The 23,243-nt window shown below is 37.5% G+C and overlaps 1 protein-coding gene across 6 annotated transcripts in view; it reads left to right on the forward strand.

Moving 5' to 3' along the window:
* Tasp1 (taspase 1) overlaps window positions 1-23,243 on the forward strand; it is a 221,528-nt gene that overhangs the window by 25,118 nt on the left and 173,167 nt on the right. For 4 of the 6 annotated variants that reach the window (XR_003378538.1, XM_005365529.3, XM_026788509.1 and 1 more), the window contains one exon: window positions 18,264-18,384. Coding sequence is in view for 5 of the 6 variants with exons in the window: in XM_005365529.3 (XP_005365586.1) it covers window positions 18,264-18,384 (121 nt within the window). In the remaining variant the exon portion in view is untranslated. Of the gene's footprint in view, window positions 1-2,630; window positions 2,896-18,263; window positions 18,385-23,243 lie in introns of all 6 variants that reach the window. The other 2 variants (XM_026788512.1, XM_026788511.1) reach the window with 1 other exon arrangement.

The raw sequence follows: 23,243 nt of genomic DNA on the forward strand, positions 1-23,243 counted from the left end.
AAGAAGACAAAATAGGGTTAATGAGGACACAGTTTTTGCCTTGCTCTCATGCATCTAAAACCAACTCAGGCTGCACTGGCCCTTCTATTCTTTATACCTGGGTATGTTGACAGTATATTTAAATAGAAATTGTCTAACTCTAATGGTTACTAAAGGTTTCTAGATGCATTGTTTGGAGAGAGATGTGTTTACAGTACCGGCAGGTAGGCGAACTAGACTTCTAAATGCATATAAAAACAGAGGTATGTGTGTGCATAACCCAAAATCAAATAGGGGTCCCAGCATACTAAACTATATTATTCTTTGCTTGCTTGCCTCAATTATAATCACTCCCGTTTCTTCCTTTATTTGTTTATATATGTGTACCAATAACAATTAATGAAAAAGAGACTATGAATTTGAAAAGAGGGGTGGACTTGAGGAGTTGGAGAAAAAGGAAAGAGAAAATGATGTAATATATATCTTAATTAAAAATAAAAATTAAATAAAAAATAGTGCTAAGACTAACTTAAATTTCATATTACAAAGATAAATTATACGGGCTCTTTTGTTGAAAGCATTCTGTTTGGCTGGGAGTACTGATCAGTGCTGGAGCACATATGTAGTGTGCACAAGGTCTTCATTTGATCCTCAGCACCACAGCAAAACCAGAAACTAAGCGGACCAAGTAAGAAAGCCAAGCAGCTTAAGAAAATAGCCAAAATATTCTGTTTAAGTTTTAGTTTTCTGGCTAACTTGATTTATCTGTAAAAGCTTCCTAGAAGAAGGAAAGATCTGAAACTGATTTTTTTGTTTAAATCAGTGGTTCTCACTCAGCCTATGGGTCACAACCTCATAGGGGGTGTCAAGTGATCTTTTCACTAGGGTCACATAAGACCACCAGAAAACACAGTTATCTACATTACAATTCATCAAAATAGCAAAATTACAGTAATGAAGTGACAATGAAAATAATTATATGGTTGGGAGCTCACTACAATATGAGGGACTGTATTAAAAGGGTCACAGCATTAGAAAGATTGAGAATCACTGGATTAAGTCCTTTATGGAGAATACATTTGGCACAGTTTCTTGTCTTTGAATCTTTGTTCAGTCCAGTGGATTGCTTGCTTAGAAACATGAAGTTCTTTATGACATGATTTCCTATCAAGATGGCTGGTATTTTGAGGTAAAGAAGAAAGTAGATATTTGCATCACTATACTGTGTTACTATATTTAAAACTTTTATACATTTGTGTGTGTCTTTATATCCTCTTATGCTAGGAACCAATGACATGCACCTGTAGGAACTTGAGAATTCCATTCACTTTTGAGTAGTCTATTGTTGGGAGATCCCATATCAGGTATCTGTTCGCCTGTAGGAATTGGCCACACTCCTTTCTTCGGGCATTGTACATTTCTGACTGAAATTATCTATGTGTCTCAGGTGTTGGAGAAATAAAGTACCTGCAGCCTACTGATGCTTGAAATGTGTAGTGGTCATGAAGACGGTGTGGCTTGTAGTTAGTGTATGGCATACCCGGATGGACAGTACATTAAGGAGGACTGACATGTATCAGTGTGTTTGCTTGAGGGCCCCAGATGTTTCCTGTCACCTGTTCTGTGCATTACTTCAGTGTCTTATTTTTTAACTTTTAAAAAATTGACTTTTTAAAATTACATGTGTCTGTATGTGTGTTGCTGTATGTGGGTATGTGCATGTGAGGGCAGGTGGCTGGGACCAGAAGCATCAGATCACTGAGCTGGAGATTGTGGCAATTAGGACCTACCTGATGTTGGTGCTGGGAACTGAAACCTTCCTTTGGGAGAGCAGCTAGCTTTATTATTTTCTTTCCTTTTGATGCAAGGTTTCTCTGTGTAGCCTTGGCTGTCCTAGAACTCACTTTGTAGATCAGGCTGATCTTGGCTCACAGATCTACCTGCCTCTGTCTCCTGAATGTTGGGAATAAAGGCTTGTGTCACCATACCCAGCTTTTCAACTGCTAGCTTTTTAACTGCTGAGTCTCTCTTTAGCCCTCAGTTGTTGTTTAGTAAAGGCCAAAAACAAAACAATCAGAAGGTATCTGATCATTTCCATTAGTTAGAGAGGTTGAACATTGTCTAAATAAATTAGAACCTCCATTTTGCAGTGTTCTTGTTCTCCTGGTCTCCAGGTGGAGCAGTTCTCTGTCCTCTTCCATTGCTGATGCAGTTACACACACACACACACACACACACACACACACACACACACACACACACACACACTAACTGTACTGTGGTTGGTGATGCATTTATATTTCCTGCTCTTCAAAGCCCAAGTTTTCTTTTTCATTGATGTTGTCTTTTATTTGTTGTAATGTGGGAGGGGGAAGTTGTGCTTTTTATTTATGTGGAATAAAAGATTTGCCTTTAACAAATGATTGCTTTTTTCCTCCTAGTGCTTGCAGTATATTCATTGCATGGAATTGTAGTTTTAACTTGAGATGTTCTTTCCTTTCCTTCTAAAATAGTTGGTGTCGCCAGTTATTTCCGAGCCCCGACTGTGCTGTCTTTCTAGCAGTATTTCCAGTGGTGCTTCATTATTTCTGTGTGTTCCAGCTATTATGGAGTCTTTATGTTTCTCTGCATTTTTTGTTTTATTTTTTGAGGTGTATACACACCGTTACACTTCATGGAGTTGCATCCAGCCAAGTCTCTGTGTTCTTCTTGTGAAGAGGCAGAAAATCACCTCTCCCAAGAATTTCCATCTTCTGGCCAAGGGAACTGTGTCCTGAAGAGCTGTACACAGACGGGAGGCACCTTGTTTGCTTGCTCTGCTGCTAGAGCTTTGATTTAATTAGAAGAGAGGCTGTGGGTGGCCCTGTGCAGACAAAGAAGCATCAGACAGAGCCCACTTAGTCTGGGACGGTCAAAGTAAGTTACGTTCTTTTAAAACACTTTTTGGAGTACTAATGCTGTTTCTTGCCTTTAGTACTGAGAATCAACTTGTAACTTACTGTGTTTACACGTTAGGTAGGTACAGCTGCTCTCTTCCCAAGACTCTAGAAATCATGTCTGCTTTCTAGCACAGAGTACATGCTTGGGGAAAAACAATATTTTTTTCTCTCACTTTTTTTTTTTAAAGAATAAGAAGAAAATCAAGACAGTTATTAGATTTTACTTTTAACTTTACTCTGTATCAGAAGCCAAGTGAAAATATTTAACTACAGATCATGTCATGATTTACTTTGTACTGATGGGAACAGGAAGACTTTCTTTATTTTTCTAGCCATTCTTGAAGTGCTCTATGGGCCTTATCAGATGTTTCCTCTTGGCCGAAGCTGTCAAGGGGATGTGTTCTAAGACTAGACCTAGCAGTTTCTGAGAAGCATATAGCTTCACGTATGAGTTTTCATTTTTCTCTCGTCATTGTTACTCTTAAGAATATATTTCATTTGATACTCAGTTTTGAACTGTTTCAATCAACCTATGGTATGATTGTAGAATTGGTGATATTTCTGTGTTTTGACTATGTAGAAGTAATTTATTTGATCTTGACTAATATATGCTGTGGTTCAGTATTCATGGATATAATTAGATTCATTGGTTATGAGAATTGCAGTTTTATTGTTTTGAATCATTGCATCTGTATTTGTACTTACTTGATTTATCATTTCAGACATCAGTCTTTTTGTTTTCTTGGTAAAAGAAAATCTGAATTTTTATTTTACTTTGCACCACATTGCAATTATTTGTTTTTTTATTGATTTTTATTGAACTCTACATGTTTCTCTGCCTCGCTCCCTTCCTCTCCCCTCCCCTTTAACCCTCTTCCAAGGTCCCCATGCTCCCAATTTACTCAGGAGATCTTGTCTTTTTCTACTACCCATATAGATTAGATCTATGTATGTCTCTTAGGTCCTCATTGTTGTCTAGTTTCTCTGGGATTGTGATTTGTGGGCTGGTTTTCTTTGCTTTATGTTTAGAAACCACTTATGAGTGAGTACATGTGATAATTGTCTTTCTGGGTCTGGATTACCTCCCTCAAAATCATGTTTCCTAGTGAGTACATGTGATAATTGTCTTTCTGGGTCTGGATTACCTCACTCAAAATGATGTTTTCTAGCTCTATCCATTTTTCTGCAAAATCTGAGATGTCAGACATCAATCTTATAGAATTTTATGTTTTTACAACTTTCCCCCTTTGTTAGTGAAGGATTGAAGCTGAAACTTTTCTGCGTGTTTCATTTGTGTGTAACCATAGACTCTGCATTCTTTGGTGGAGGGGTATGCTGGGTATTAAAAATAGGCCTAAGTTACAGGGTTCCTTTTGCTGTGATAAAACACTGTGACCAAAAGCAACTTGTGGCAGAAGGAGTTTATTTTAGCTTACAGTTCTATAGCACAATCTGTGAGTGAAGGGATTCGGGGCAGGAACTCAAACAGGAACCTGGAGGTAGAAACTGATGCAGAGGCCATGGAGGAGTGCTGTTTACTGGCTGGCACCCCATGGTTTACTCAGACTGCTTTCTTATAGCATCCTGACCGCCAGCCCAGGCAAGACATTGCCCACAGTAACCTGGGCCTCCCAGATCAGTTAAGGAAATGGAAATGCCCCTGAGGCTTGCCCACAGACCAGTCTGTCAGGCTATTTTCTCAATTGAGGTTACTTCTTCCCAAATGATTCTATCTTGTGTCAAGTTGCTAAAAAACTAATTAGGACAGTTGATCTCTTTTCAACTTGACACACAAACACATCACTTATTAAGCTATAACTTTTCTGTTTTGTCCCTAAGATATCATGTTAATACTAATATAACAATATAAAGCATTTCAACTTTAAAAAGTTCCAGTCTTTAAAATTGAAACACTTTACAATTCAGTGTTTTTAAAATATTCAAGATCTCTTTTAAATTTCACAGTTTTTCTAAAATATCCAAAGTCTCTGTAGAATTCCCAAGTCTCTTAACTATAGGCTTCAGTAAAATTAAAACCAACAAAACAAAGTAAAACAAAAAAATAAGTTTAATGCTTTCTTATACCAAAAGGGAAAAATCAAGGCACTTGTACAATCAAATCAATTAAAATTAAACTCCTATAGTGGACATCATATATATATCACTTTATATCTATATCACTATATATATATCTAGGACCTGTGCTCCAAAGGGCTTCATTTCCCAGCACACACCACTTGTCTTCTAGGCTGAGTAAAGCTGCTTCCATCTCATAGCTGCTGCTGTCCTTGGTGATGTCTCATCTCCAACATGCTGCAACAAGGTAACACTTCCACCAGTACCTTCTCCTGGGCTCTCTCCCTGGACTGTGACCTTGCCTCATAGTACCAAACCTTCTAGAACCCCTCCAGTCCTGGGTCTTCCACTTCATTTGATTCTGTATCTTCACCAGTGGCCTCTCATCAAAGATTCCAGCCGTGATGCATAGTTCCAAGCTTCGTGCCTTCAAAAGCAGTATGACTTTACTTTAACATTACCAAGTTCAGTTGCCAGCACAAGCTACAGCCTTGTACCTCAGAAGTTTGGACCACAGCTTCTCTAGCTGACTCTGCAGAAAGTATTTTTCTCTTCATCTATGCCAGTTCCTTCTTAAGTACACCTGACTCTTCAGCCCTAGCTGACCAGTATCAGTTGCCCCTGTGAAGCAAAGGTTTCACTTTAGAGGTTTAAGTCTCTGAATGACAGCTGATATTTCAGCTCCAGCTGACCAGAACCATACAGTCTTAATACTCAAAATATCAAACAGCCCCCATATAGTCTTTAAGCGATTCTCAAAACTTCCCTCTGAAACATCATAAGCCAAGCTTTAATAACATTCCTATCTTTCAGCTTCTCACAGCAGCCCGTTTAGCTATGAACACTCAGTGATTTCCCAGTCCAAAGTCCTTTCACTATCCTATCCGCTCTTAAACATGGCCAAGTCTATCATAGTAACACCCCACTTCTGCTACCAATTTTTGTCTTAATTACTGTGATAAAACACTGTGAACAAAAGCAAGGGTTTATTTCAGAATACAGTTCCACATCACAGTCCATTGTCAAAGGAAGCTAGGGCAGGACCTCAAACTGAGCAGGAAATTGGAGGCAAAGGCCATGGAGGAGAAGACTGTTGCTTACTGTCTTCTTCCATGGCCTGTTACAACCTACTTTCTTATAGTACCCAGGACCACCAGCGCAGGGGTAGCATTTGCCCACAGTGAGCTGGGCTCTCTCATATCAATCATCAATCAAGAAAATTCGCCATGGGGCCTTATTTTTTTTTTAATTGTGTGTGTGTTGAGTGCTTGCTTGTACATATATGTGAAGGTCAGAAGGCAGGTGTTTTCCTGTAATACTTTCCACTCTGTTTTGAGGCAGGGTCTGCCACTTATTCTGGCTCACTGAGGATAGAGGATCTCAGCCTCTCAATGCTAGGGTTACAGGCACATGTGTCAAGTGATGCCACACATGACTTCGTTTTGCTTCAGAGATTTACTTTTAATTATGTGTATTTACATGTTCTTGTGAGTGCAGGTGTCCCTGGCTGTGATTCACCCAATGTGATTTCTTGTAGTTGAACTCAGGTCCTCTGAAAGAGTAGTGTGTGCCATCTTTCCTGCCACCACACCTGTTTTGTAAATTATCTCCCCAATTCCAGAATATTACCCTTTGATTTTAAGTTTTTGTGTATCCAAAACAAACAAACAAACAAACAACACCAAAAATGGGTGTAGTGGTGCGCTGATTTAACTCCTTCACTTGGGAGGCAGAGACAAGCAGAGCTTGCTGAGCTCAAGGCCAGCCTGGTCTACACAGTGAGTTCTAGGACTGCCAGAACTACATAGTGAGAGCCTATCTTAAAAAGCAAAGTTTTTGTTTGTTTCTTAAATTCAATCTTAATTCAGAATCCAGGAAAGAATGAAGAAATGTGGCACATAATTTTTAAGGCTCTCAAGAGTATCATATAAATCTTGCTTCAAAATTATTTATAATATTATTCAAAAATTTTTTGTTATTTCTCTGTTTTTTGTCTTATTTTTAATGTGAGAACTTCATTGAAGGATCTTATGACACTGTAGAAAACAACTTAAATTGTGAACATTCTGCTTGTCAAAAGTTCTTTGGTCTTTTCTACTGCTAAGGAGTATTTATTGGCAACAATATTCACTTCATATCTAGGCTTTACATGATCTGTACATTTCATGACAATTGGTATCCTCCTATTTCTTGGCACAGGGCATCAACACTATACAGTGCACGAAGCTTCTTACAGAATTCAGGGTGGGAAATTCACTTATATTTCCTTCTTCTAGCATATATATAGTGGTCAACAACATTTTGTAGTAGGGTAGAAATGTTTTTAATAAAAACAAATATAGTTAGTAGAGGATTTAAAAACTAGCTCTCTCCCCCGCCTCCATTTTGACTATGTCATGAAAGAAGGATGGTGTAAATGCTGTAATTCCATGACCTGGTGAGTTTTATTTGAGTGATATTTTCCATATTATTGTCAACATTTTTAAAAGGTATAATGACTTAGTTTGAAGGGAAGTGTAAGTGACCGCCAAGTCTGGCAGGGTTGGGGAAATAGCTGCATTTGTCTTTTTATTGTAGCTCATGTGGAAAGAACAGTTTCAGGTACTGTGTGTGCTAACTTCCTCCTGGACATAATAATGAGTCCAACGAAAACACTTTAAAACTCTTTCAGATGTGCAAGTCTCGAAGCCAGTATTTTAGTTTAAAGGTTTCTGTTGTGTTTGACAAGTAACTCTTGTACTGTAGCTCTGTGGCTTTCAGTTAAAAATGTGGAAAAAAACTGCCATGATGTCATTTTTCTGCATAATTATATTATGTTTATTTGAAAATTAGGCAGACTAATAATAAAAAGGTAAGTATAATGTTTTTACTAAAATACTTTAAATAATGAAAATAATTGTATTTTTAATAGACTATGCCAGATTAGCAAATGTTCTTATGAACAAATATCAACATTTATCACAATTTTTCTAGCATTTTTAAAGGATCTTACATAGAATAGGGTTGTAAGAGCTTTTTTTTCTAGTGTTTTTTAGACAGTTTTAGCAAATGAACTGCCACTAATATTAAACTTTAGCATTCACAGAGTGTGATGTAGACAAATGTTCTCTCAACTTACATCCAGTCCATCTAAGGTATTACTTTAACACATGTTTAAGTAGAGCATTCTAACTATTTGGCTGGATGCAATTCCGGGCTGTCTAGTTGAGTAATTTCCTCAGGCATTCCAGCTTTGATCAACCACAGCGAGAACTCTTAGCATGTCTGTAAAGGAGCCAGTGCATCTGCAAGTATGTCCTGAGGAAGAGAGGAAAGGGAGCTCGCCAGAAAAGAAAGACTGCTCTGTCGTTAGGAGTTATGGAATGAAGACGGAAAGTTTTCTGATTTCATTAGGAACTCTTCTTTTAAAGTATGCCATGTTGTTTAGTATTCATGAATGAAACAGACTTGAGTTGTGCCTAGTGAATTCCTGGCTAACTTTGGTGCTTTATCAAAGTCCATTAATATTTTAGCTTTCTACTCTTAAAATTCTGATGTTTGCTAACATTTCAAACACACTTTGTATGTACCGTAGTGAAGTATGTCTTCATTATTTTTAACTGCCTAAGTTTTTTTGATAGAAATATTGATATAAAAGTGAATATTCATGAATATCTTTAAAAAACAGAATGACTAAGAACAGGCATCCTAGGAACATCTTAGCTGCCTTTTCAACACACGCAGTAAACCTGTGATAATAGATAGGAGTTAATTATTCTTTAGTTTTTCAGTGTTTTTGGCTTGTTCTTTTATCCCTTGTCTTGGTACTGGGAATTAAACCCAAGGTGTGTGAGTGTATGAACTGTATTCCCACTCCTTAATTAGTTTTAGTTTTGAAAATCTTGCATTTGGGTTCAGTTTGCATTAACATTTTTGGGAAGTTCATATTCTTCTTGTGACTTCTCTATGTAGATTCCTATCATTGCCTACCTTGTCAGTTATTTACCATGGAAAGGAAGACTAACACAGTTCAATAAAACTTATTGAAAGTAAAAGTTTTATTGTATTTTCATTTACTGTTCCTTTAGAATTGAACAAAGGACAGAACAATTTGCAGACTTACACCCATCAAATCTATCATAAAGAGTATGTAGAGAATTGGTAAATTGGCAAACTAAAAGAGAAGATGAAGGACAAGTCCCAAGTCCACTAACTGTGATGTTCAGTATAGGAGTATGAGCAGACATGTAAATGGAGGTTACCCATTCTGACTGCCTAGTCGCAAATAAATACACAGAGGTATATATATTAATTACAAAATGCTTGGTTGATAACTCAGGCTTATTACTAACTGTTACATTTAAATTAATCTATTTTTTATTAATCTGTGTATTGCTACCCAGCCGATGGCTTTACCAGTCCTCTGGCATCTTGTTTTTTGGGCAGCTAGTTGGCATCTCCCTTGACTCTGTCCTTCATCTTCCAAATCCTTAGTTTTGATTGTCCTGCCTAACTTTATCCTGCATTGCTATAGGCCAATCAGCTTTATTATTAACCAATGAGAGTAATACTTATTCACAGCATCCAGAGGATTATCTCACACCACAGACATCTGAGTTGATTATTGAATTAGCCTTTTCCCACTGTAATGAAATAGCAGAAACTGAACTTCTTAGAGAAAGTATAGAACTCAAGTGTCTGGAAGTTCAGTGGTATGGTACCTTCATTGGCTGAGTTCTTGTCAAGACTTCATGGGGAATGCCAGATAGGAGGAAGGCATGTTGGACCAAGAAACAGAAATCTGGGAGGGGCCAAACTCAGAGTTTTATAATAGTTTTCTCTGAGAACTTCCAGAGAATCCTGAAAGAATGACCTCAGTTATTTAAAGTTTAAGATACTACTTCTGCAGAAGCATGGGACCTGAACCTTTATAAAATGTTGAAAGTTAAAAAGAAGAAAACACACAAATGTGTATGGATGGATCTGTATACCAGAGGGAGATAGAGAGGTGGCTCAGTGGTTAAGATCACTTACTGCTCTTGCAGAAGACCTACGTTAGATTCCAGTCACCATCATGACAGCTCAAAGCACAGATCAAGGAGATCTGTTGTCTCCTTCTGGCCTCCATGGCACTGTATGCACATGGCACACTTACGTACAGGCAAAGCATTCATACACATTAAATAAATCTTTAAAAATTTGAAATTTGTTGTAAACATTTAAATGTTAAGAGAATCATATAAAACATGGATTTAAAATTTCTGTTTAAAGTAGAAAATAGATCTTGCCAAATGGAGTGTGCCTTTCTCAGAGCTACAGTCTGCCAGAGCTGAATGACAGCTGGCCCTTGAGGTTCTGAGTGTGACTAACAGTATTTTAGTTCAGGGTATAGCTGAAAATAATCTTGGATTGAAATGTCAAATTAACCTTGTTATAAAGGCCAAGAAAATGAATTGATAGTTTGGTAGTAGTTTGATGCTCTTAGAGGCCGAAAATTGTTGTGAAAAGAATTTGTCTTAGTGTCTTCCTTGTTACCTAGCTTCTTAGGGGTTGTGTATTGTAGACTGGTTAGCCTTTTTGTTACATCAAAGATCCACTCATGAATGAGTACATACTGTGTTTTTCTGGGTCTGGGTTACCTCACTTAGGATGATGCTTTTTCTCCTAGTTCCATCCATTTGCCTGCAAATTTCAAGATGTCATTTTTTTTAAAACCACTGAATAATACTCCATTGTGTAAATGTACCACATTTTCTTTATCCATTCTTCAGCTGGGGGCCATCTAGGTTGTTTCAATGTTCTGGCTATTACAATACTGCAATGAACATGCTTGAACAAATGTCCTTGTGGTATGAGTGAGTGTGCATCCTCTGGGTATTTGTCCAAGAGTCTTGAGGTAGATTGATTCCTTATTTTCTGAGATACCACCATACTGGTTTTCAGACGGATTCCCCTTGGAAGGAGAAATAGATAAGATCTCCTGAGTAAATTGGGAGTGTAGTGGGACGGAGGTGGGGTGGATGAAAGGGAAAGGTGTGGCAGGAAAATATGAGGGAATGGTATGTTTGAGTTGTGGTAGGGTCAGAGAGGGAGAGCAAGGAAAGAGATATCTTGATAGAGGAAGTCATTATAGGGTTAGGGAGAAATCTGGTGCTGGGGAAACTCCCAGGAATCCATAAGGATGACCACAGCTAAGACTACTAGTGATAGTGGAGAGGGTAGGGTGCCTGACATGGCCTTCCCCTGAAATCAGACTGATGACCACCCTAATTGTCACCATAGAACCTTCATCCAGTAATTGATGGAAACAGATGCAAAGATTCACACCAAAGCACTGAGGAGAGCTTTTGGAGTCCAATTTAGAGGAAGGAGGGATTATATGAGCAAAGGTATCAAGATCATGATGGGGGAACCCACAGAGACAGCTGACCTGAGCTGGTGGGAGCTCATTGACTTTGGACTGACAGCTGGGGAACCTGCATAGAACCGAACTAGGCCCTCTGAATGTGGGTGCCAGTTGTGTGGTTTGGGCAGTCTGTGGGACCACTGGCAGTGGGACCAGGATTTATCCCCAGTGCATGAATTGGCTGTTTGGAGCCCATTCCCTATGGAGGAATACCTTGCTCATCTATCATACAAGGAAGAGGGGTTTGGTCCTGCCTCAGCTTGATATGCCAGACTTTGTAGACTTCCCATGGGAGACCATTCTGAGGAGTGAATAGGGGGTTGGATGGGGGGAAGGTGAGGTGGAGGAAGGTGGTGGGGGAGCGGGTAGAGGGGAGAAAGGGTGAACTGTGGTTGGTAAGTAAAATGAAAAAAAAAATTTATTAAAGAAAAAATTAAAAAAATAGAATTTCTATCAAAACTTAAGTAGCTTACTACTTTTGAAATGAATTACAAATCAAACTAACAGCTTTTCAAAAACACCAATTGCAGCAGTTTGAACCATTAACCAAGTATATCTCACTGTAGAGTTTTGAGCTACAGGTAAAACTGATCAAAGTACTTGGTGCTCTAGATAAGCTTGAACCAAATTCTTTATTCCCTTTGAGTCCCTGGAGTAAAGTATTGCACTGAGTATTTTTGGTGAAAAATGTACTGTAAGTCCAAATACATTGCCTTCATTTCCATCTTTGTTTTGCTAACCTCCTCTAAAGAAGCTTCCGTCACCATTTATCATATCTTCATTCTTTTACTGAAAAGAAAACAAAACAAAATTAAGCAAAAGTCAGGCATGGTGGCCCACGGGAGGTAGAGCAGGTGGATCTCTGTGAGTTCAAGACCAGCCTGGTATACAAGAGATCGCTCCAGGACAGGCTCCAAAGCTACAGAGAAGCCCTGTCTCGAGGAAACAAAAAAAGAAAAAAGAAAAAAGAAAAGAAAAGATGTTAGTACTTAATGCAATATACTAATGGTTGCCTAGGAAACTTTATGTTTACCTACCCTAGTCATTCCCATTTTACTCTTTGTTCTGATTCACATCTTTCTCTAATGTAGGGTGAATCCTGCTACTACAGAGATAGCCTTTTCAGTGTTTTATAGTTGTTGTTGTGTAGCTTTTTGCTATTTATTTGCTATGTGTTAATGTTGATAGACTACAAACTTTCTGAAAATGGCCTAAGTTAAGCAGCTTAGCGAGTCACTGAAATGAGTTTCTCAGAGTGACAGTATGATCCAGCTCTGACAGAGTAATGTGTAGTAGCTTATTAAAAATAAAGGAACCTTAGATTTAACGCATATGTTCCAAATGGGGCTCTTTGGAGTGGGAGAATGGAGAATTTCACTTAATGATTCTTTTATTTTGAGCAGAAAGACTGATTGGATCCACAGTTGTAACAGTCTTTAAAAACTTTAGTTGTTTTATTCTAAGAAATTTGTATTGTGGTTTTAAAGTTGTTTATTGAGTATAGTGTATATACTAGAAAATAATCAAGTTTATTGTTTATGAATAGCTCTGATAATTTTTCAGAGTGAATATAGCCCTTTGTCTATAGCACCTGGACCAGGAAACATATTTCTGCCCCTCTAGAAAGTCCCAATAACACTAGGTTAACAATATTTTGTGAGTTACAGAGCTTGACATATGTAGAATCATTGAATATATGTACTTCTGTGTCTCCTTTTGTATGTTTAATTGAGGTGAAGTTCATATAACAACTTGAAAAACTAATAACAGTATGTTGACAGTGCTTTGTAGATACCATTTTCTATCTTGTTCCAAATTTCTATAAAGAATCCTCATACCCCTTAGGCAGTTACTCTTTATTTGTTTGTCTTCTATTTGATGACAACTCATAGTCTGTTGTTTCTCTCTATGAAAGTATCTTTTCTGAATAATTCATACAGCTTAAATCATAGCTTTTGTGCCTACCCTCCCACTTAAGTACAATGCTTTTGAGACTTCCACACTGCAGCATCTGTCAGTACTCCATTCTTCTTTCTGCAGACCTAGTCAGCATTGTTGTGCATGCCACAGCACTTTTATCCACTAATTCACTGTTGAATAGGGGCAGTTTCCACCTCTAGACTATTGGGAATACCCTTGCTGTGAATAGCACCTGTACAGATATTGAAAACTTAATTTTAGTTTCTTTGGATATTTACCTATACATAGACTTTCTGGGTCGTGTGTTAATTCTACATTGAACTTTTTATGCAACTATTAAGCTGTTTTCCATAACTACAGAATGAACCATTTTTCATCGTAGTAACAATGTGTGAGAATTGCTTTGCATCCAAGTTATTATGGTCCGTCCCACCCTCCCCCGCCCTTGTCACTAAAGCTATCCTTGTGAATGAGAATTGGTACCTGTCTTAGGGTTTCTTTTGCTGTGGAGAATTTCCAATGACCATGGAAATTCTTATAAAGGAAAACATTTAATTGGAGCGGCTTGCTCACAATTCAAAGTTTTAGTTCATTATTGTCACGTTGGTAAGCTAGGCAGAATGCGGGCAGACATGATGCTGGAGAAGGAGCTAAGAGTTCTTACATCTTGATTCAAAGGCAACAGGAAGTAAACTGAGACACTGGGCATTGTTTGAGCATATGAAACCTCAAAGCCTGCCTCCACAGTGACACACTTCTTCCAATAAGGCTACATCTACTCCAACAAAGCCACACCTCCTAATAATGCCACTCCGTATGAGTTTATGGGGACCAATTACATTCAAACTACCTCTACAGTACTTCATCATTGTTTCTTTATTTCCCTAATAGAAATGATGTCCAACATACTTTTACGTGTTTGTAGGCCATTTGTATGTCTTGGGAAAAATACTTGTTGATGTCACTTCATGTTTTATGCTGATTTATAATTTTTATTTTCTGATCCTTCATGGTTGTAGAAGAACTGTATATATTCTGGTTATTGGATTACTTGAAATTTAAACTACCTTTTTTATTTTATTATGTGCATTAACACACATGTGCCATGGCATCTACAGGTCAGCAGGCTGCTTGTGAGGTCAGTTCTCTCATTCCACCACGTGGATCTATTTATTGAACTCAGGTTGACAGACGTGATGGCAGGTGTCTTTACGCACTGAACCATCTTGTTCTCTCTTGGATATTGGTTTATACTGTAGGTTTAAGTCTGAAATAATGTCAGAAGAAACAAAATAAAAACTAAACTGTGGATACCTTTCTGGCTTACTTGACTCCCCTGTTTATCTTTCTGACTGTTACCTATCTTCTATTTTATTTAGATTTGCGTTATTATATTTATTGTTGTATGTTATGCCATCCAATTTATCATCAGTCTACATAGTCATGTTTTCTCAATTTTTGTAGGTGCAGATCAAAAACATTCCAACTGAAATTTGCATCTGTAATGAACATGTAGTTTTTCTTGTCATTCCTTAATGTAACAACTATATTATTTTAGTTATGTAGCCAAGCTGTTTTTGAACTCATGGAGCTCTTTCTGCTTCACCTTCACGAGTGCTAAGATTATATGCATGGGCCATTATGCTTCACATTATTTTTGATTTTTTGAGATAGTTCACTGTGTAACCCAGTCTGGTGGTGGGGTTTTTATGAAACTTAAACCCACTTCAGATACCAAAGAATATCTATTTCCTTACCTTCCCACCCTACCAACTTCTCCCCTTTTTTGGTACTGAGTGTGGAACCCAGGGCCTTGACAGTGTTAAGCATGTGCTCTGCTGCTGAAGGCATCTGCCTCCTATAGCCGAGACTGAGGCTTCTTGTCGGGAAGACTGTATTCTGTTTTGTGTATTGCTATAAGCCCTAAGATTTACTCACTGTTTAACAAATGGGTCAAAAAGCCAAATGGGCTCTTTGCCTATTTCTGATGTTCTGTAAACTTTTAATGGTTTTTAGTTTTTAAGATGATTGAAACAAAATCAAAAGGAAACTAATATTTCATGATATTAGAAAATTATATGAAATTCAAATTCCAGGGTACAAACTGCAACTTCTTTGGGATGCAGCCTTGCTCACTCATTTGTGTATTTTTTCTGGCTGCTTCTGTCCCTCAGTGGCAGTTGAGTAGCTAAAGCATTGTGTGGTCCACAAGTCTGAATCATTTAATATATCTGACCTTTTACAGCAAAAGAATTGTCTGGCACTAGGCAGCCAATAAATATTTGTTGAATGAGTGAATGCTAACCTATATTAACATAAAGGAATTTAAGTGGAAAACCTTCAATCATTTAGTTCTTGAAAATTTGAGCTTAATTGATTGTTAAATATGTCCTTGAATTGTGTGTGTAGATTGTTTTTGTCATAACTTAGTTTCATTCGCCACTCTTCATCCTGCAGATATTATGAACCAATAAGGAAATAACAGAGAGGTAATAATTCTTGGCATAGTTTTGGCTAAGATAGGCATACTTCATTTTTTAAAGTTTTTGTTCATCCCCCTGCCCTCCTCGCTTGAGATGGGATCTCACTATGTAGCTCAGACTAGTCTGGAGCTGCATTTTTCTCATTTGAATTCGAAGAATTCCTGTGAAGGAAAAGCACCCATTTTTATTACTTTTTTTGTATACTGGGGATCAAATTCAGGGTCTTGTATATGCTAGGCAAGTTTTATGTCACTGAGCTATATTTATGTACCCTAATACTCTTACCTAGAAAGATTCATGAAAGTTTGTTTTAAGACTATTTCCCACTTGTTACTTTAAGATCAATCACTTGCTTGTCATTGGAGGCAGTAATTAAATCATTTCAATGGAATACTTAATCATGTATGGATAAAAATGTATATTCTCCCATGTCTCATTCACCTTATGATGTGCTTGTTGCATTTGCACTTGAGACAGTGTGAACACTAATATATTAGTGATCTGTCAGTAGACCTCTGACATAATCTAACAGGAATAAAAGAGACTGGACAGATAGCATCATTTTATGCAAAATGATTTTATATTATGCTAGTTTTGTTTTTGTATATTTGAAAACTTAATTGTTTGCATTTGTAAGAGGTGTTAATAGAAGTCACACAATGAATCTCTCAAGGTATGGTATACCCTGTAACTGTGCAAACTGTCTTTATTTTTTGCTTTTATCAAAGGATACTAAGTGGGTAATGCAGCTTGTGGTTTTTAGTGAAAAAGTATGTGTTGTGGCTCCTTGCCTTGGCTGGAAGCTGCCAGATTTACTGTAGGAAAAGCTTCCTTGTCATGTTAGGAGAATAGATCCTGGCTTGGTGCTTCTTCTGTCCTGCTTTTCAAAGGGATATTGCTATTTTTTTTTTTGAGTTTCTCTGTAAGAATGCCATGCAAGAATTATTATCTAGCTGGCTCAAGGGGTTCACAATATTAATTATTCTATTTTACCTAGTTATAATTAGCTTCCATTCAGTCATTCTACAAGTTTTTACCATGTGTGGATGAAACATTGTTTTTAACTCTGGAATAAAACCCCTGAAAAGATAAAGGGGCTTATGCTCTGTGGGGCAGATTAATAATAAAGATTAGGAAGTCAGATGACTGTGGTGATGTACACTGTCTTAGTTAGTTAGATTTGTCTCATAGTTACTATTGCTGTGATAAAGCACCATGACCAAAGCAACGTGGGGAGGAAAGGGTTTATTTGGCTTCTGCTCTCTTACAACTGTTCATCACTGAAGGAAATCAGGACAGGAACTCAAACATGACAGGAACGTGGAGGCAGGAACAGTTTAGTCTTTATGGCTTGGTTATCCTGCTTTCTCCCAGGACCAGCTGCCTAGGAATGGCACCCCCGAATGGACTGAGCTTTCCCCCATTAATTACTATTTAAGAAAATGCCTACAGGTATAGGCTTGCCTACAGCCCTAACTTATGGAGGAAAGCCTTTCCAATGACAGGAGTTGCGAGTCATTGTGAAGCACCAAGTTGGTGCTAGGCATCTAACCTGGGACTTCTGCAAGAGCAACAAGTGCTCTTAAGCACGAGTCACCATTCCAGATTCCATAAACTTATTTTCATTATGGCCCTATTTTAACATTTTTCTTATCCTTTGGAGACAGGGTCTCATGTAGCTCAAGCTACATGGCCTGTCATAACCCATTATTTTGTACAGGTAACACATGCTGAAAAGATTATGTTGACTTTTCTTTCTCTCTCTCTCTCTCTTTTTAAAAGAGACGATACTTGATTCTTTCTAGTTTAGTTGCTCTTTATATCTTTTCCTTGCCTAATTGTCGTGCTGTGATTTCCTTGCATCTTGTTGAATAAGAAGTAGTGAGAACAGATATTTCTCTTGTGTTTTGATAATTTTTTTTATAATTTTTGATAATTTTCAGGGAAAATTATTCAGGATTTCCCCTTTTCCCCATTTTGCAATATTAGCTGGACTTTTTTAGGTTTCCTTTATCATGGCAAGGATATTGGTTTCTGTTTCTAGGTTACTTAGTGTTTTTTTTTTATTGTTTTTATAAAAGGGTTTAGTAGTTTGTTAAATGTCTTCCCTATATCTCCTGACATGCCTATTTTATTAACATGTATTTTGATTGATTTTTTTTCTAGATATTAAATCCGACTTGTTTCTTGAGATCCCTCTTGTTCATGATATAAACACTTGTTTATATTCTGCTGGATTTGGTTTGCTTTTGTTTCTTCAATGATTTTGATGTTAGCATGTACAAAGTATAAAGTATATTGGTCTCTAATATTTTTCTAATTTTGGTCATAATATTTTTGTCCTTTGTCATCAGAGAAGTACTGACATTGCCTGAGTCTTAGAAAGTATTCCCTTACCTTCTAGTTTTTGGAGGGTTTATGAAGGATTGACATTAATTCTTTTTTAAGACTAATAGTATTTAAATTCATTTTTGCTTTCAGGATTCTCCGTTTACAAATGCAGGAATGGGATCTAATCTGAATCTCCTAGGAGAAATCGAGTGCGACGCAAGCATAATGGATGGGAAATCCTTGAATTTTGGAGCAGTTGGAGCACTGAGTGGTATGTGGGCATTATGACATAGTCTTCTATTATTTGAAAAACTGAGTTTGTTACCATTTCATGCCTTCTGAAAACTTAGTCCCGTATTTGTAATCATTTTTGTTTGCAGTAGTGCTGAAATAATTATTATTCCTCTTTACTAAATAAAGATCATAAAATCTTAAGTATAAACAGTTTTTTTCCATTAAATTTTTTTTTTTCATTTTACATACCAACCCCAGTTCCCCTCTATTCTCCCCCCACCCCTGATCTAATTCCCCCATCCACTCCGTAGAGGGGGCACTCATCTCATGGTAGGAAAGCTGAGGTCACAACTGCATTTGGTTTTTCTAGACAGGGTTTCCCTGTGGCTTTGGAGCCTGTCCTGGAACTAGCTCTGTAGACCAGGCTGGTCTCGAACTCACAGAGATCTGCCTGCCTCTGCCTCCCGAGTGCTGGGATTAAAGACGTGTGCCACCACCGCCCGGCAGGTCCTCTCTTTGTACGACAAGCATGTTTTCCTGCTGAGCCATCTCATTGGCCCACATTTATATATTTTAATGAAACAGAAACAGGATTCCTCCCTTTTCTTCCCGCTCTTCTCTTACAGAGTCTCGTTATGTAACTCAAATTGTCCTTGAGCTTTTCAAACCAGGCAGGCTCTAACTTCTTCATACTTTTGCACTAGCCCTTTGACTATTAGAGATTTTGGTTTGCAGCACCCTGCCCACTGCTGGAACTTTTTTTAAAAATTTAAATCAGAATCTGTGGCTGTCTTTTTATATCAGTGCATAAAAGATTTATTTAGTGGTTTATGATTCATTTAAAGATTCATTAAATGTACATATTTTTATCTGTAGATATATGAAGTTTCTAAGGTATCCAGCCATATATATACACTTTGATCAAGACTTTAAATGTTTTCATGTTAGGATTTAGAACATTGAACTGGAGAGATAGCTTAGTAGTTAAAAGCATATACTGTTCTTATAAAAGACCCAAGTCTAATTCCCAGAAAACTTTACTATCTTAAAACCACCTGTAAATCCAGGTTAAGGGGAACTAATGCCTCTGTTCTCCATGAACACTTGCACCCCCAAACCCATATGATGATGATCTAATTATTCTTTATCAATTAATTTGGCAGTCAAATATTAGGGTAAGAAAATGAATGATCAGAGAAATGGCAGAGAAGGCACCAGTGACCTTCTGTCTCTTTCATTTCTCCATCCAAAAGGACTGAGGTCCTCTCTCAGCCCTGCCTTACTACTTATCTCTGTCCTCAGTCCTCCAAAACCTCCCTAATTAATTTTGGTCAGCTAGTGGTTAGCTCTACCCTCTGATTCAAAGCAAACTCTATTATTAAATGCAATCAAAATATCACACATTTCCCCCCTTTTCTCTAAATAAAAAGGGAAGGTTTTAACTCTAACATAGTAAAACTATGTATATAATAAGAACAAATTTCAGGAAATAATTATGTTCACAATGTCCAGTCCATTTGCATTTGACAAATTTAGAGAAAATACTCCATTGTCTTACCTGTCTTGGTGAGTCCAAAGCATTCTACCTAATTCACTTTCTATCTTAACTTGTATTACCAGCCCCAAACAATCTTTTTATGTCTTTCAATCTTACACACTTTAAACCTCTTTTGTTAGTTTCTTTTCTGAACTTTGTAACAAGGAAAACTATTAGCTATAACTATCTAGTTTTTAACACCATCAGTGACCCAGGAAGGATATAATATTACCTGAGTAAACAGGAAGTACAGAACAGACAGCTTCCAAAAGTAAGTAAGAAATGATAGAAACAGCTGGCTATCTAGACAGTCACCCAAGGTTCCTCTGTAATGTTGGGGTATCCATCTTTGGCTGACAGGCCTAGAATATCTGACTAATGTGAAGCAGAAATTTTGAAGGACTGTCCTGCCTTGTTTTGGTAAAGTTTGGCAGTCACTTTCTTTTGTGTCCTGCTTGTACAATCTGGTGAACATACTGTCAGCAGTTGAGAAAAGGGCCATTTCTTGCTCAGTTACTAACTTTTGCTAAAAGGAAGTAAACTCCATGTGGAGTTTCTTCAATGCCCATCATCTTTTCTGAAGTAGATTGGTGCTGCTAGGAGTAGGCGTGTCTCATCATACAAAGCCTTATATTATTATTATTATTATTATTATTATTATTATTATTATTATTATTTTGGTTTTTCGAGACAGGGTTTCTCTGTGATTTTGGAGCCTACTAGCTCTGTAGACCAGGCTGGTCTCGAACTCACAGAGATCCGCCTGCCTCTGCCTCCCGAGTGCTGGGATTAAAGGCGTGCACCACCACTGCCCAGCTAAAGCCTTATATTATTAAGGCATCTTAAATGCCATATTCTGTAGCTCTATAAAGTGTTGAAGAGCACCTATTATTATATATGTTTGACCTTGAAAACATACCCTATATAACAATAAGTTTGAGTATAATAGGTGACTACCAATCTGCATTTCTTTATCATCCTAAATAGTTTGTAATAATAACTTTTAAGGACTAGATATTTACATTACATTATTAAATGAGCTGCATAGGTACAATACATTAAACAAGAATTGAAACATATATTCTAACAAAATTAAACTTAAAATTATATCATATCAATATACTAAAATATCTTAAACAAGAGTAGAAAAATATATACAGTATAGCAAAAATAACCTTAAATTTGTATCAATATACAGAAATCTATACCAATGTAAAATATTTAAGACTGGTAGTTGCTCTTTTAGTTTAATAGTAGATTCATTCATCAACCATTTTATCCTATCATTTGTATATCCCCCTTTTTTCTTTTTAAAAGGAGATCCCTGAATCTTATATTCTTTGCTTAATGTTTTTTCTGGCCATTACCAATAGCAAATTGTAACCCATCCTCCTAAATGATGAGTAATATTTATAACCTATTGGGTGACTAATAGCCATCCATCCCACCTCTTGGAAATGTGGGTATTATGTTCTTTATATTGCTTCCTACTGTTTGGGTGGGTGGTGACATCTCTAGGGGACACTGAGAAAAGTAAATTAATGATCAAGTCCTGAGAAAGCTAGCTATGTTATATTTTCCTAGTCCCTCCATAATGGGAAAGTGTAGTCCTTATCTGAAGTCCTGGCTGGAGAAGTGCATGAGTCTGGACCATCTCAGCTAGCTGACTTGAAATTGTCCTGAGCAATTTTTAGTCCAAAGCTGATCTTTGGGTGGTCTTTATCAGCCAGTGACATTACCAAAGGCATACACACAGACAGAATATTATATACATAATAAACAAATATTTAAAAAAAAAAGAATTCCATGAGTAAAGTATACAGTCATAAGGACAAGCCACATATTGCAAAAATATGTTTTTCCATAGAGATATATAAATAAATAACAATAGTTAATTGTAATGAATAATCAATTAAAGTAAACTCACTCCTATCTGATATACCTGGGAGAGGCATGAACGCACATATCAAGAACAATTTTGTGTTTTTGAAGAAACTGAGGTCATAAGACTGTCTTAGTTATGGTTTCTATTGCTGTGAAGAGATATAACCACAGCAACTCTTATAAAGGAAAACATTTAATTGGGTGGCTCACAGTTCAGAGGTTTGGTCCATTAGCATCTTGGCAGGACATGGCAGTGGCAGGCAGACATGGTGCTGCTGAAGGAGCTGAGAATTGCTACATCTTGACTTGCAGGCAGAAAGAAGAGGTCTGACACATTGAGCATGGCTTGAGTATATGTGAGATCTCAAGGCCTGCCTCTATGGACACACACTTCCTCCAACAAGCCACACCTTCTAATATTGCCAATCCCTTTGGGGACCATTTTTTGTTTTTTCAAACCACCACACAGACTTTTGTCTTGTTTTCATAGAGTTTTCTAGCAAGCACTGAGAATTCCCCTCCCAGGACTCTATTCTTAGACTTGTTCCAAAGTCAAAGGAAACAATAGCACTAATAGTCCAAAACATGATAATGTTTCTTTTTCTTCCTCCTCCTTTCTCTTTTTTTTTTTTCTTTTTGGTTTTCTGAGATAGTGTCTCTTTGTAGCCTTACCTATCCTGGAACTCACCAGGCTGGCATAGAACTTTTTGCCACTACCTCCTGAGTACTGGGATTAAAGGCATTTACCATTGGCAGAACGGTTAAAAGTTTTTACCAGCTGCATATTGACACTGGGCTATTGTCTAGAATATTCAAAGAATTGAAGAACTTAAATACCAAGGAAATAAAATTGACAATCAACAAATGAGCAAATGAACCAAAAATACCATTTTCAAAAAAGAAATACACATGCCCAATAACTTTGTGTATATACGTACATCAATGTACATGTGGGTACAGTATAACAAGAAAGGCTAAGTGTAAGAGGTAAGGGAAGGTTGAATGCAGGTAATGGAGATGCCTTATGAAAGAGGACGGAAAGTTAATTTGTTTTTCCCGTTCTAATTCTGTCATGACTTTTGTGTTTTGTGAGGCAAAATCTTACTCCATAGGTGAGGTTGGCACTTATATGTATCTTTGACTACACTTATACGTGTGGCAATCCTCCTGTTTCTGTATCCCAAGTGCTGGGTCTACAGGTGTGCTCACCTTTTCCACATGCTGTTTGGTGTCCCATGTTCAGCGGTGGGTGAGTAGATGGATGGGACACAGACACGCTTGTATTTACCTTTCTGCGTGGACTCTCCTCCTACCAGGAAAGGACACAGACACGCTTGTATTTACCTTTCTGCGTGGGCTCTCCTCCTACCAGGAAAGGACACAGACACGCTTGTATTTACCTTTCTGCGTGGGCTCTCCTCCTACCAGGAAAGACACAGACACGCTTGTATTTACCTTTCTTTTTTTTTTTTTTT

Source organism: Microtus ochrogaster, unplaced genomic scaffold (genome assembly GCF_000317375.1).
Source record: "Microtus ochrogaster isolate Prairie Vole_2 unplaced genomic scaffold, MicOch1.0 UNK3, whole genome shotgun sequence".
NCBI classification, from domain to species: domain Eukaryota; kingdom Metazoa; phylum Chordata; class Mammalia; order Rodentia; family Cricetidae; genus Microtus; species Microtus ochrogaster.